The 14,785-nt window shown below is 39.3% G+C and overlaps 1 protein-coding gene across 1 annotated transcript in view; it reads left to right on the top strand.

The window, feature by feature from the left end:
- Positions 1-1,693: 1,693 nt before the first annotated feature.
- LOC113027290 (uncharacterized) overlaps positions 1,694-14,785 on the top strand; it is a 19,287-nt gene continuing 6,195 nt past the window's right edge. The window contains exons 1-34 of the mRNA XM_080304163.1: positions 1,694-2,096; positions 2,947-3,092; positions 3,190-3,302; positions 3,577-3,710; positions 4,154-4,377; positions 4,455-4,561; positions 4,634-4,752; positions 4,865-5,000; positions 5,184-5,266; positions 5,380-5,499; positions 5,608-5,709; positions 5,785-5,943; positions 6,044-6,126; positions 6,319-6,460; positions 6,554-6,598; positions 6,684-6,851; positions 7,751-7,870; positions 7,971-8,081; positions 8,165-8,197; positions 9,535-9,672; positions 9,805-9,951; positions 10,074-10,208; positions 10,337-10,494; positions 10,650-10,794; positions 10,890-10,944; positions 11,075-11,141; positions 11,396-11,529; positions 11,618-11,661; positions 11,793-11,966; positions 12,088-12,242; positions 12,363-12,476; positions 12,585-12,700; positions 13,072-13,226; positions 14,542-14,747. Coding sequence (XP_080160289.1) covers positions 2,054-2,096; positions 2,947-3,092; positions 3,190-3,302; positions 3,577-3,710; positions 4,154-4,377; positions 4,455-4,561; positions 4,634-4,752; positions 4,865-5,000; positions 5,184-5,266; positions 5,380-5,499; positions 5,608-5,709; positions 5,785-5,943; positions 6,044-6,126; positions 6,319-6,460; positions 6,554-6,598; positions 6,684-6,851; positions 7,751-7,870; positions 7,971-8,081; positions 8,165-8,197; positions 9,535-9,672; positions 9,805-9,951; positions 10,074-10,208; positions 10,337-10,494; positions 10,650-10,794; positions 10,890-10,944; positions 11,075-11,141; positions 11,396-11,529; positions 11,618-11,661; positions 11,793-11,966; positions 12,088-12,242; positions 12,363-12,476; positions 12,585-12,700; positions 13,072-13,226; positions 14,542-14,747 — 4,131 coding nt within the window. The 5' untranslated portion in view covers positions 1,694-2,053. The remainder of the gene's footprint in view (positions 2,097-2,946; positions 3,093-3,189; positions 3,303-3,576; positions 3,711-4,153; positions 4,378-4,454; positions 4,562-4,633; positions 4,753-4,864; positions 5,001-5,183; positions 5,267-5,379; positions 5,500-5,607; positions 5,710-5,784; positions 5,944-6,043; positions 6,127-6,318; positions 6,461-6,553; positions 6,599-6,683; positions 6,852-7,750; positions 7,871-7,970; positions 8,082-8,164; positions 8,198-9,534; positions 9,673-9,804; positions 9,952-10,073; positions 10,209-10,336; positions 10,495-10,649; positions 10,795-10,889; positions 10,945-11,074; positions 11,142-11,395; positions 11,530-11,617; positions 11,662-11,792; positions 11,967-12,087; positions 12,243-12,362; positions 12,477-12,584; positions 12,701-13,071; positions 13,227-14,541; positions 14,748-14,785) is intronic.

The raw sequence follows: 14,785 nt of genomic DNA, 5'->3' as shown, positions 1-14,785 counted from the left end.
GGATAATCTGATGTTTGTCTTCTGGCTTAAAATGTTAAAACAAAAACAACAATCATGGAAACAACAGTGGCTATTACAAAGTTGGTACATTTACCTCATAGACAGTACAAGACTTCTGCAAGATACACTCTAATAGATGCAATATCTGGTTTTCTGAAGAAGCAAAAATAATAAAAAAACTGGAATGTATTCACTGTGTTGTTCATCATTATTATTCATTTTAATGATATGTTAACTTGAGTTAACCAGCTGTCTGTTTTACCCCCGCTGTCAGCCACTATCCTCCTATGAGGTTGTTCTGTTCTCTTTACTCATTCATTTTATGAGCACCACTATCAGAAGTCCTGACACAGTGACTTTGGTAAAATGGAGAAGCTGTTTATGGGCCTTGCTTGTTGATATTTAGCAGCAAGTAGCAAGAAGAAGTGATGCTATATAGCTTGATACCTGGTGTGTCCTCTCTTTAATCTGTGGTATTGCCCAAGGATCTATCTTGGGTCTCCTTTAATTACTATGTATAATCCTGTCAGAGTAACTGGTGTCCTCAGTTGCCAGATATTTACAGACTCAAAATGACCCCGTATTTTTCCTTAAAAGGTCATTTAAAATTTAAAATGTAAAAAGAAATCTGTTTCCTATGATCTATGTCCCCTCTAGTTTCTAGCATGTGAAACATCTAGAGGCTGCAGATGAGTAATGCTGCTGCAGGCTAGGGACAACAGAATTGTTCAGATTCACGGGCTACCTGTTAAATTGTGCTAAACTGATTTTAAGATTTACTCCTTTTCTTTCATTAAATAAAAGGTCTAGTTCTAGTATCTGCGGTCCCCTAACTTTATGTGAACCTCACCACTGCTTGAGATTCTCTAGCAGATCACTAATGAATATTCTTAATTTAGTGGCCTGACATTTTCACCCACTTTTGTGTGACTTATTTTTTTCATAATTGTGGAATTTGTTTTAAATACATGTGTCCTTTTTTTCTTTTTTAAATCAAATGTTGTTTCCATTTTATTCCTGATTGCATTTCTATTTATTGTGTTTAGTGTGGAAATTCAGCTTCTTAGAAAATTTTGTTACAGCTTTTTTATTTTTTAGCATTTCATAACACTTTTTAAAAATATGATACATAATTGTAGCAATGAAAGAATAAATGAGAATTTAACTGCAAATTTGAGTTTATTGTTTTGTAACATCCTTATAAACCATGTTAAAAAGTAACAGTTCAAGGCAGAGGTTTGGCAGTACATATACGTTTATTGACAGTCGACATGTGGTTGTTTATAACCTGTGTATTCTGGAGAGGAATGTGAGCATGCACTCTTTCCCCAAATGTACTGGTTACACACTAAACTTTGGATTTTCTGTGTAAAAAAACAAAACAAAAAAACACCTCAAAACTGATGTGTTTGCATTTTTATATACTATGAGAAACCTACCTGACATGCTGTTTGGACCAATTATTTTGTGACAATGTCACAAATCCGTTACATCAAATTAATTGCTGATAAACTTTTGATATTTGAGTAGCAAGGACATTTTACTCATACAAGAGCAATCAGGGTTTTATGTTTTAAAAATATTCAAGAAAAAAAGTTTAGTTAACAACAGTCTGAAATGAAATAATGTAAAAATAGGCTTAGAAAAAAAAATCTCGTTTTTCAATTGAAAAACATTTTTTATTACTGATAGTTGTTGTTGGGGTTAATACCACATGGTGAAATCAATCCCATCTTTATTTTTTATTCATTTTTATTGGCTTGGGTTTTATTGACACACAGTAGCAGACTGCTGCAGTTTTTAAATGACCGTCACATCTGTTTTACTACTTTCAGTCTTTGGACCCTGGAAGACTGCTGAAAAGAGGAAAACCAACGAAAAGCTTCTCAGAGGGGCCAATACTTGGAGCTAGAGCACATCACTCACATCACTCACTCACACATACACTGCCAGGCTCAGGGGACGTTAGAGAAACGACTTTGCAATAGTAGGATGTGCATAAGCACTCCTTAAGACACCAAAAATATTAATTAAAAAAGCAAACAGACAAAGAATGCTTCTGAAGCTGTTGAGCTTTGCTGCTGTTCTTACTGGAGGTAAGTCAGGCTCTTATAATTACATTTTTAAATTGTATGTTTGACAATCTTATTTTTATTTTTCCTCTTTTCACCCCCAAAAATGAGCCAATCACAGAAAGTAATGATTCAGTTTTTTATTTTGAAAAACAGAGATTTTTTTAAATAATCTTAAAAAGCAAAACATCAGAAATATGGACTGCTGTTTTCTGATGTAACCTGGCTGCAGGAATAATAATTACGTTTTGCAACATTGGTTTAAAAAAAAGCTTTTGGAAGAACATGATGCGCAGAAGATCATGTGACCCGAAGTCTCAGGAAGACACTTACGAATCTAAATGTAATAATTACTTCCATTAGCGCAGTATATTTAACTGCAGATATCACAGAAGCTTGATTTATTTTTTTAATTTTTAGTCTTTATTAATTGATGGTTAGGTTTAGGTTAGAATTCGGTGCTTTTTTATGATTGCTTGACTAATTAAGGATTCGTGGAAATCACGCGCAAAGTTGTTAAAGTGAAACATTTACCCAAAGATTTGTGCAAACTGACTGACATGGCTAGACTGTAGCTCTGTCATGCGACTTTTATGATTGATGAGCATTCAGCGTTCAGCTCATCAGCTGGGGAAGTTGTGTACTTATCAACCCAGCAAAGTAGTCACAGTCTCTATAATAAAAGCCGTTATAGAAATTCACCTGAAGTGGAGAAGTAATGTAAATATCTAAACATCAGACTATGCAGAGAGAGATCATAGTGAAGAGATCATTTTCTCCCATAAGTAGTATTACATCAAAACCGAAAAGGAGCATATTATATCTATGTGGCTGGAAATGTGCTGCCTCACATGCTAACTTTCAATATTTTCAGCTCATAGCCAGTGCCAGTCAGGCTGGAGGGAGTATGAGAACAAATGTTACTTCTTTTCAACTGATACAAAGTCATGGTTGGAGGCAAATGAATTTTGTCTGGAGCATAACAGCAACCTGATGAGCATTCAGGACATTCATGAGCGGGTGAGAAACAAAAAACGGGGGACATTACAGAGATTACATAAATAATGTTGTATCATTTCTCACTCTCTGGTTTTATATTTTCATGTCCTGTTTCTAGTTATGGGTGAGGACACAAATCAGCTCAGAGATCTACTGGTTCGGCCTGAATGACCGCACCGTGGAAGGTGTCTGGGAGTGGAGTGATGGGAGTCCTTTTATACAATATCTGTCGTATGTAATGCGTTTACTACTCTAGTGAAGCCCAACTTATTTATTTTATTTAGTAACCATGGTTCTTTTTCACACAACTTCCATTGCACGTGTGCTCATCTTTGTGGGTGAGCTTTTCCTTATCGGACTTGAGGGTCAACGCCATGGTTGGGCATATCAGAAAGCCGTGAAAGTCATTAGCATAATACCTGATCATTAAGAAATAAATGAAAGATATGTAAGGTATCTTTCTTAATTTTATCCATAATAATTATCCATTACGCTCCTATTTCAGACACTGGATGTCAGGCCAGCCTGATGACTGGAATGATAATGAGGATTGTGGTCAGGTGGTAGGCTATAACTTTGGAGAGTGGAATGATGAAAACTGCAATAACACGAGGAAATACATCTGCAAACACATCAACTGTAAGTGAAAAGAGTACAGTGGGGGAATTGGTTCGATCACCTCTTTAGCCACGCAGTTCAATCCAGTTTTATTTATACAAGGTTTGCACACATCGCATGCAGTGATCATTTGATATAATGGATTATGGTGCAAAATTTACATGCTGTATTAACATTGTTGTTTATACACCAGGCCAACGATACAATATAAAAAATTGCTTCACATCTCCCTAGTCACCATGTATGTTGTAACCATAATAAAATCTGAGTGTTGAACATCCATTGGCTTGAAAAAACAGTAGTTACTAAATGTAACCCTGATTCTATGAGCATGAGCGCAACACCCCAAACATGTCATACCACTGGCTGTGTGATGTGGCCAGAGCTTGGTCTGTGCCTAAGGACACGTCGTAAATCATTCTTCGCTATAGCAGCTTAAACATATTTTCTTCCTTCCTCCTCAGCAAATCCTAGCCCACAGTGTGACTTAGCTAACGGGTGGATGACGTACGGCTCCAACTGCTACAAGTTTAAATCAGACACAAGAAAGAGCTGGACATCAGCTAGGCATGACTGCGTGGCGGATGGAGCAGACCTGGTGTCCATTACTTCAGCAGGAGAAAACCAGTTTGTCACGTCAAACATGGGTGAAACACATCTTGACCTCTGGATTGGGCTTTCTACACTGGTAAGAGAGGCATAGTGTAGGATTAGTAAACAGACTTACTTCTTTCTAAATGGATAATTTGACCTTTTTTTCTCCAGAAATGCAACAAGATTTCATGTCAAGTGGAAGTGGGGAACAGTCAGCTTGCCTGGTCTGATGCTACACAAGTGGGCTACACAAATTGGGCTGAAGGTCAACCCACAATGTAAGGTTTCATACTGTTGAAACAGACTCTCAAAGTCAATATTAATTGACTAAATCTTGCATTTTCCAACAGTGACACTCAGGTTGGCAGCTGTATTGCAATGATCAAGGATGAAACCAGTTCATTTGGAGACTGGAGGTCCCACGTCTGCAGACACGAGCGTCCTTACATGTGCAAACGTCCACTGAATAGTAAGACTGATTGTTTTGGAAACACAAGGTTTACCATTGTGAAAGCATTTTATTTGGTTTCTGTTTTTTTCTCTCACTATTTCCGACTCTTGTTTTCCCTTCTCACCTGCAGCCGTCTGCCCTGCTGGCTGGCAGAGCTTTGGTGGCAGTTGTTACTGGATGGTCAGTAATATCAATCTCTTGACCACCTGGCACGAGGCTTTTACAAAGTGTTCTGATATAGGGGCTCACCTCCTGATTATAAACAGGTAAAGAAAAAGAAAATTTCCCAATCAAAGTGAGACTATTCTGACCAATGATAGTGTTACCAACTTCCTAAATAATAATAAGGTGCATAGTCTTGTGTTAAGAATTTAGCCTTCGTGAGTTCAGGTATTTGATTACACACAGTGATTCTCATTTGCCATGTTTGTTCCATTCTTCATGTGTAGTCAAGAGGAACAGTATTTCATTAATGGGAAGCTCCCAGACTTTCATCAAGTGGACATACCTGACATGTGGATTGGTTTATCAGGTCCTCTATGATTTCGTGCTCGTGAAAATGTGAAAAAGACATTGCCATTTTATACACGATTAATGAGAAAGCTGTCTAAAATCTAAAGTTATTTATGTATGTAACATTACCAGATAAGGACCAGGATGGCCACTTCAAATGGGTGGATAAAACCGAAATAACCTTCTCAAACTATGGTGCCGGTTGGCCCAGAAACACTGAGAACTTCTGGGACTGTGGACAGATCTTTACGGGTAAGGATCGGTGCTCTGTTGCTCTGTTCCTAAGCTAATCGTTTCGCGTGTCATTAGATTGAGGCTGCTATTACAAGACCGATTAACGTTCTCAACATTCTTATCCAGGAAATTATGACGGCAAATGGGAAACAACCAACTGCTTTAAGAGCCTGGGATACATCTGTGAGATGACCGGGGGACAGAACCCGAAACCAACTTCAGCTCCTGGTCAGTCAAACTTCACATTCTCTCTTTCCTTGCGGTCAGACCACACCTTTACTGATAACTGTTGATTTGCTTTAGATTCCCACTGTGACACTGGATACTTGTTGTATGGGGACTTCTGCTATTACTTTGAGACCAAGATGGTGAAAAACTGGCAAGATGCTGAAGCACACTGTACCAGAGAGCAGGGTCACTTGGCCAGCTTCCACACAGAGGAAGAGCTGAGTTTCCTGATTGGTGAGTTACTAAGAGTACAAATCAAACTATGACTAAAGTGAAGTATTTCATTAACACACTCTATCAATGCTGATGTGCTTTTGTCTTGACATTTTGATAGCTCACATGCCAGGGGCAGCCTGGGTGGGTTTGAATGACATTAATGTTGAAAACCAGTTCGTATACACCGATGGAACACCTGCAGTAAGTGGCAAAGCCAGAGCAACCTATATGGCACCAAAACTTGTATTTCTAACCTATTTTCTTATACTGTGTAAAAGTGTGAAAACATTCATCACAAACCTAAAAAACTTGAGACTATCCTCTATCCTTCATAATATTTTACGGTGTCAAAATATTACACATGAAAATACTCACGGTTTCTTCTGATCTCAGGATTTTCTCCCATGGGCGGCAGACCAGCCTGACAACTGGATGAATGAAGACTGTATGCACATCACAGGAACGACTCACAATGATCCTGGAAAACTCAATGATGACTTCTGCACAGCCACAAGGGATTATATCTGCAAAAAAGGTGTGATAAATGCATTCATTTTTGCCTCTTCCTGAATTAATTTTATATACTGAGTTTATATTTAGAGTTATTCCTTGTTTCGTATTTCTGTAGCCAAGGGACAAGGGCCTCCTCCCCAGCCTCCAACATCTGGACCAGGTCAGGCTTTAAGCTACACTGACAAATGATGATTAAATACATTTATCTCAATATGCAAATGTGTGAGCAGCTGTGTTTGTTACAGGCTGGAACGATAAATGCGGTTCTTGGACCGCTGATCCTTTCAATGACTACTGCTACCTGTTTAACTACCTGTCGATGAGGACATGGGCAGAGGCTCGAGCTGACTGCGTCAATCAGGGAGGAGATCTACTCAGTATCACTGAGCCCTTTGAACAGACCTTCATACAGGGTATGATCCTTACATCTTTATTTCACTGTTCAGATGAAAAAGATGGTCATTTGTTGTTAAACAGTGTTACAGAGGCCCTGCTTCATTAATATTTGGGTATTAGAATCATATCATACTATAATACATCATTAACATATCATAACTGCTTTAAAACGATTAAAAAACATTACATACATTACAATACATTACATAGGAAGATTACAGAACGCATGTTACAGATAAAAAACTGAATGAACTGTAACTGTATGAAATAAAAAGGGGCTGTGAATGATCCCATTCTTTCATATAAGTTGCTAAAATAGGTTGATACCTTGAGGGCTAAAGGATTCTATTGAATCGTGCTGTTGCTCCTAAATATGAAAATATGACATTTTTAATCATATTTCAGTGTAATAATATGCTAAATGTGATTTTTATTTTATTTTATTTTAGACGACATATTTTAACTGCTTTTCTCAATTTCTCAGTCAACTTCTCACTTTTCAGTTTGTAGGTGTTTCAGAGCTGATATGTGCAGATATTTGCTTGAAATTTATGCTTGAAAAATTTTGCAGTTTGGAGATTGTGTCGCTTTCATGTATTGTAGAATTTTGGAGCGGTGTAACTAGTGATGTCTTTTTCAATGCTACCACTAGTGGGCACTGGAGACTTTTTCTCCCCTAAATACTGTAAATCATCTTCAAAGACTGACTAGGTATACAGGTACACTCCCACTTTTGGGTGTGGCCGGTGCAACAAAGCACACATAACTGCAACCAAGGAGTGAAAAGGGCCTAGAACTTTGCTCATTAGTCTGGTGTTTTATCTTTATCTTCACATTTGACTGTTTCTTATTTCTTTAGATCTATTAATAATCTCAACCTGCTATAATTTGCTGCTTTTTTAAAATATCCTCTCAGCTTTAATCCAGCAGAGTCCCACTGGGATCTCTATGTGGATGGGGGGTCATGACTCCATGACTGAAGGTGGTTGGGAATGGACAGACGGCTCTCCGTTCAGATTCATCCACTGGAATGCAGGTTAAAGGCCAAATCTGATGCTTTATAAATACTTACAGACTTAAAACTAAAGACTAAAAACAAAAACTAAAGTGAAAAATATGCTCGTCTTTTCTCACAGGGAACCCAGATGACTATTATGGCGAAGACTGTCTGAGTATGCTCATAAACAATGGCTACTGGAATGATGACAACTGTGAGTACAAGAGAGGATATATCTGCAAGCGGAGAGGTGAGAAATGATGCTCCAGATGATGCTTGGAAAATAAGAATTTGACAATTTTCAGATTTCTGATAGATGTTTACTTTTTCCAGGACGAACACCTGAGCCACCTCCACCTCATGATGGTAACAGTGATACCTCAGTGTTAATTTGAAACAATAAAAAGATACAGTTGGTTAACAGAGCAAGAGATTGAGATCTAAACATACTAGTTTTCTTTAAAAAGCATAAATAATTTCAGTTTGCACATAATAACAGAATTATTACAGAAAAACCAAAAATGACCGCAGTGAAAAACTAACCCCTTTACTGACTAATAGCACAAACCACTGCCGTGCAATGATGTGCTGTAAATTTTCAATGCTTAAAGTTTGTAAAATCAAGTAAAAACTGAGGTTTATCTTCCAATTTACACACAATATAAAAAACTGCTGTCTCAGTTGTCACCTGGAAAAAAAAAAGAAATCAGTTCAGACTTGAGAAAAAGAATTGTCACTGCTCACAAAGCAGGAGATGGATATAGTTATCACAGCATTTCTAAAGTTTCAAGAACTGGAGTGAGAACTAGTATAAAGAAAATCAAAGAGAGCCACACCTGGCAGATGTAGAAAGTGAAAGATTTCAAAGAATGAGAAATATGTCTACCCCAGAATAACTGCAAAGACACTAATGAATAACTCAGCCAAGTCAGGAATTATAATCTTGAAAAGGACAATCACTAGAACTCTACACAGGAAGGGACTGTGAGGTTACAGACCAAGAAAAACTCCTCTTCTGCAGAAAAGATAAGTTTAAGCTGGACTGAAGTATACTATAGACAACCTGGAGAAAGGTTATGCACACTGGACGCATACCCTTTGGTCAGATGACATGAAACTAGAGCTCTTTGCCCACAGAGACACTGATTGTATTTAGAGAAAGAAGGGAGAGGTTTACAACCTTAAGAACACTGACAATGACTCAAAACGTACATCACTCCTGGTGAAGAACAACCTCCAGAAGACCAAAGTGGACGTTACTGACTGCCCTTCACAAAGCCCTGACTTGGAACATCTTGGAAATTTGTGGGGTGAACTGAAGAGCCATGAAAGAAGACCATCGAATCTGCGGGAGGTTGAGAGAATGGACTGGAATCACTCAGGAGACGTGTGAGACCTGCTGAAAACTACAACAAATGACTGCAGGCTGTTATCCAATGAAAAAAAAAAAAGCAAAACTGACTATTGGCATAAGGGAGGCTAATAATTTTTTGGCTTTGGTGAAAATTTTTTTTTCTATGTGCAAAGTAAAAAAATTGTAAGTCTCCAAATTAATACTAGAATATTTGGAAAAGCTGTGTTAAAAATTCCTTGCTCTGTTTAAAGGTACTTGGGAAATTTTCATGTTTAGGCTAATTATTCTACCCTCATCTATAATATATATTATTTTTGCACTGGAATAACGCATCAACTTTTTATTGTAGGCTTTCTGACTGCACTGGTATGCCAGGGCTCCGGTGCTGTCCTTCATTGTCCACAGGAAAGTGTGATTAACATCCGGTCTGCTTTCTACGGACGACAGAATGCCGACATCTGTCCACACTTCGATGGCTCAGAAAGTGGTGCTGCACATTTGTTACAACATATATTGATGATGTGTATTTGATTCAGTGATTTTTTGAAAACTTTATCTGAAGGTATGTATCAATGTTAATCAAATTAATTAAGTAAATATTGATATTACTATATTCTAGGCAACTGCACAGTAGGCGGCATCCTTCCTAAGTACAGAAAAATGTGTGACAACCTTCCGTTCTGCTTTGCGTATGCCAATGTGGACCCAGACCCCTGCCCCACTGTTTCCAAATATCTTAAGATCATCTACAGCTGTGAACAAAAAGGTAACTTCTCCATCGGTTTCTCTAAACATTTTATAATCAGTGCTAATGTTTACTGTAGTATTACATATTTATCTTGAGTTAGTGCAATTCCGGCTTCATGCTTTTGTGCTTTGAATGCTCAGTGTGCCTGCATGGCTTGGGTCTTGAACATGGCAACATCTCAGATGCCATGCTCTCTGCTTCCTCCTCCATTGGCTCCTTCACTCCAAACAAAGCTCGTCTGAATGGAAATTCCTGCTGGATGCCATCAGGAAATGGTATGCACCAACCCAGGGATCACACATGTGTAATAATATTTGAATTGTTAGTTAAAACTTGAGGTTGGGGTTCTGGGTTTTGGCACAACAAAGGTCCTATCTTCTACCCTGTCTCTGTCCTCTTACAGCTGCTTCAAGCTGGATTCAGGTAAACCTTGGTGAGACCAGAAAAGTGACGGGGATTGTGATTCAGGGTTGCCCACAGAATGACCACTGGGTGACCAAATTTAAGATTCAGCACAGTATGAATGGATTGACCTGGACTGACTACCCAGCTGATGGGGATGTGAGTAAGAATTGCATGAAACTGCATAGCGACTTTGTGGTCTACCACCTGCCAGACATCAAGACTGTTCAAAGCCACACTTGGGAGCTCTTGGACAGGTTTATCTGTTTAAATATCCATGATAACAATTTTCTATTTCTCTCATTCAGTTCCAGATTTTACCAGGAGCAACAGACAGAAACACTGCTGAGACTCAGCTGCTGGGGACGCCTGTGTCAGCTCAGTTCATCCGCATCCTTCCAGTGGAGTTCAGCAGTCAGGCAGGCCTTCGGTTTGAGGTGTTAGGATGCACGCCAGACTGTAAGGAAACTGACTTAACTCCAGATTAAACCTTTTTTCAAATACAAATCTAAATTTATATGGTTTGTCATTATAAAATATCGGTTGTTCAACAGATGCAGTTACATGTGCCAGCAAGCCCAACTTCAACTTTGCTAATGATAAAATGACGTAAGTAAAAATATATTTTTCATCTTTTTTTAACAAATATACTGTAATAAAGTTGAATTTGTAGCTCTTTGTGTCATTGTTCTTTGGATTATTAGTCACACATTTCTACACTAATTTTCATGTCTTTCAGTGTCCACTGTCCAGCAGACTGTGCCAAAGCTGGTTACACAGTGTATGGCACTACATTGTATCGAGGGGTACGTAAAAAATAAATAAATAAAAGAACACTTTTTAATTAGAGTATAGCTTCACGTCACTTAAACTTCTGGGATATTGATATGGTCAGTTAAGTAACAGAGGTTGTTAATTAGTGTCGGTATCACCATTGATACCTAGACCCAACAGAGGTTGCACAACTAGTCCGACTCCTGCAGGCCGGCACATCAGTACGTACCATTGCCAGAATGTTTGTGTCTGTGCATGCATTACCTCTCTCTTCTTTCTTAAACAGGACTCAAACATCTGTGCAGCAGCTATCCATGCTGGAGTGGTGCTGAATGAGATTGGCGGAGACTGCACTTTGCTAAAAGCTGACGGACAGAACTTCTACCCTGGATCCACGAGGAATGGCATTACCTCACGGCAGTGAGTAGATGAGTTTCTTAGTTCTTGTTTTGTTTTTTAGTAGCGGGGCAGTCCCGAGAGGCTGATTCAATGCCTTTACTTTCAACAGATATGATGGAAACTATGCTGTGTCTTACTTTTTTGCAGATGGAGGTAAGTTGACATGCAATTAGAACCTCTTAATTTCTTTCAGCTTCCACTTTTTGAAGAAGTAATGATGATTTTATGAGTTAATCTGTTCTGTGTTGTTATTCTGCCGTTTCTCTTTCCACTCTCTCCCACAGAGCTGAGATGCTCCGGACCTGACTGGTTTGAGTTTGGGGACTTCTGCTACAAACCTTTTGGAGACAAAAAGACGTGGCATGATGCTCAGAGCAGCTGCAGGGCTCTGGGTGCTGAACTTGTCTCCATCCTCTCCATGACAGAGCAGAGCTGGCTGGAAGGCTACCTGTACATGGGTATGGATTTACACTTATTTTCTCTGTGTTTAAACTAAAGTAGATGTTAAAGATTTAGAAAAGCCTTTTACATTCTTAAGTCACACTTGATTTAAACTTGATATTTATTTGTCCTTCACAGCCACCAGTGACGTCTGGATTGGTCTAAATGACCTGTTTTATGCTGGCTTGTTCTCATGGTCTGATCAACACATAACAACATTCACCTACTGGGCTCCAGGGGAACCCAACAACCATGATGGGTTCAGTGAGGACTGTGTCGAGATGTTGCACCAGGTGAGAAACCTGAAAACCCTCACTGGTGAAAGCAAATAAAGTGATCTTTGTAGTCAGTTGTGGTCTTTTTGACATCAATCTTAATTGATTGATTGATTGATCATACTAATTTTCCTTCAGTCTGGCCGATGGAACGACGTGACCTGCACAGAACTCAACACATACATCTGCAAAATGCCCAAAGCACATTACCCACTGCCTTCTGTACAGCCCACTGTGTACGGATGTCCTCAGGTGCGACAAACATCGACTTGTCACATTTCTCTGCCTTTTCAAGTTTAACCTCACACTGCAGAAGTGACAATGCCAGATGTGTAATAAGGTGTTTAATGTGTGTGTCAGGGCTGGGAAGCATATCGCTACTCCTGCTACTGGATGGAGGAGACGACTAGGAGCTGGTCTGATGCTAAGGCCTTCTGTGAGGAGCAGGATGCCGTCTTGCTGCATATTGGAGACATGTGAGTCACATGTCTGTCTGAGGGTGATATAAGGATGCTTATTATTGCAAAACTACAGATTCTGGATTTTATGTATCTGGATGATACATAAAATCTTAGCCTATACTTATGGTGCTATAATCCAGTGTCACTCAACAACACTCTTATCTCTGAAAAACTCATGAAGAAGAATTTTCCTCCCCTGTGATTCACAGAATATTTCATAATTCCCCCCCCGGAATCCAAATAATTTCAAAATTTTAGATTTTTTTTTAAAATTGCTCCACTTGTATAGGGGCAATTTTTCCAGCTGAGGTTGTGCACTCCAATAGTCTTTTTTGTACATTATTGTCTGTTTGTCATTATCATCTCTTTGTTCCGTTTTCCTGCAGCTATGAGCAGTCACATTTTACAGCGGCGCTGTCAGGAAAGACTGGTTTTTGGTGGATTGGCCTGCGTGCTCGTGGGGGGGCAGGTGGAGGGGTGGACTACATTTGGGATGATGGTTCATCTCTCAGCTTTACTCACTGGGACAGGAACCAGCCAGGTACTGACCTAACACTGACCTACATAAAGCTGGCTAGCTGCTGCATTTCTGAAATATTTCACTTTTTTTGGTCCCATTGACTTTGAATGGAGAACCAGCTTTCTCTCACCTCTGCTTTGTATGTTGAAGGTTGTGGCTTTGAGAACAGCATGGGACATTTTTCACGATGATTTGTTTTGGTATATATTGTGTAATACACATCAACACATATTTCAGATTTTTTTCTCCTCATCTTAGACAGAAAACTGTAAACATTTTCCTGTTTACAAAATTATTTCAGAGGGACAACTTTACAACAACAAGGTAAATGTCGCTGAGGTGGGCTGGTTTAGCTCAGTTGGATGAGCAGGCGACCATATGCTGCACGGCTGATAGTTAGGCTGATAGATAGTACAGCCCAATCTGGTGGGGAAGTGTGGGAAGCCAGATCGGGCGCCCCCCTTCCGGCCCTCCTCTCTGCTCTCTCCAATCTTATCTTACTTACTTCTCTTACTCCTCTCTATCACCTTTTCTGTCCCTTTGAAGAAATAGAATAAACTGTAGAAAACTAAACAGGTAAAAGAAGAAGCGAAATAACAATTTTAACATAAACCAGTGACACACTCTGGGGCCTGATCAGCCCTGGCAGGGCCTCCTTGGATGAGGGTGTCCAGTGATAATGGCCAAAACGCCCGATGAATCCAAGGTCCACTACTGATGATGTGTCCCAAATTTTAATAATTTAGATCAGATCTCTAATCCCTAAACCTAACCAAGGAAAAATGGCAGATTAGCTTGGGTAAAAAGAACGAAACTTGAGGCACACAACAATATGTGCCGCTGGTAAAGTTTCTGGGCTGCTTTTCCTCATAGCAGCCATCCCCCAAGATTTTCTCCATCAAAAGCAATGCATTGTCAGGGATTGTAACATCTAGTCCTTTTACTGAATAAAGCCAAAAAAATATTTAAAAAAAATAAAATGTCTCTGAGGTGAAGGTGACTACACTTTGAAAAAAAACAAACAAACTTGTAGGACTGAAATTCTTCCAAACACTGAGCAATTCCATTAGGTACAGAGTAGCTGCTATCTGAGGTACAGTACAGTTTGCCTATTAAAAAAGCTAGCCATGGGTTTATAAGCCATCTCACTTCAGCTTTGTTAGCCAACCTCTTTTACCTCCAACTTTTTTGCTGCACCAGAGGCAAACTACAAAACGAGCCCGCCAGTAACAACAATCCCACCCCAATTTCTCCAGAATTGTGTAGTTTAGTTTTTTCTTATTGTTATTATTATTAATAATAAACACAAGAAACCAAAATCTCTTTCTGTTTTTAGATAACGGTGGTGGTACTTGTGTGGCTATGACAACGGGTCAGGTTGGTGGTTTCTGGGATGACAAGCAGTGCTTGGACAAATATGCCTTCGTATGTGAAAAATACAGACCTGACATCAGCCCGCCCACCAAGGCCCCGACTGTTCCTCCTGCACAGGGCTGTGCTGCTGGCTGGACAGCCAAACCCCATTTCAGGCACTGTTATAAGGTAATAACAGCTCAAAGTTAAACATCTAAAAGTGTGAT

The sequence above is a fragment of the Astatotilapia calliptera genome, chromosome 7 (genome assembly GCF_964374335.1).
Source record: "Astatotilapia calliptera chromosome 7, fAstCal68.1, whole genome shotgun sequence".
NCBI classification, from domain to species: domain Eukaryota; kingdom Metazoa; phylum Chordata; class Actinopteri; order Cichliformes; family Cichlidae; genus Astatotilapia; species Astatotilapia calliptera.
Note: the sequence above shows the minus strand (reverse complement) of the source record. Positions and strands in the feature narration are given on the sequence as shown.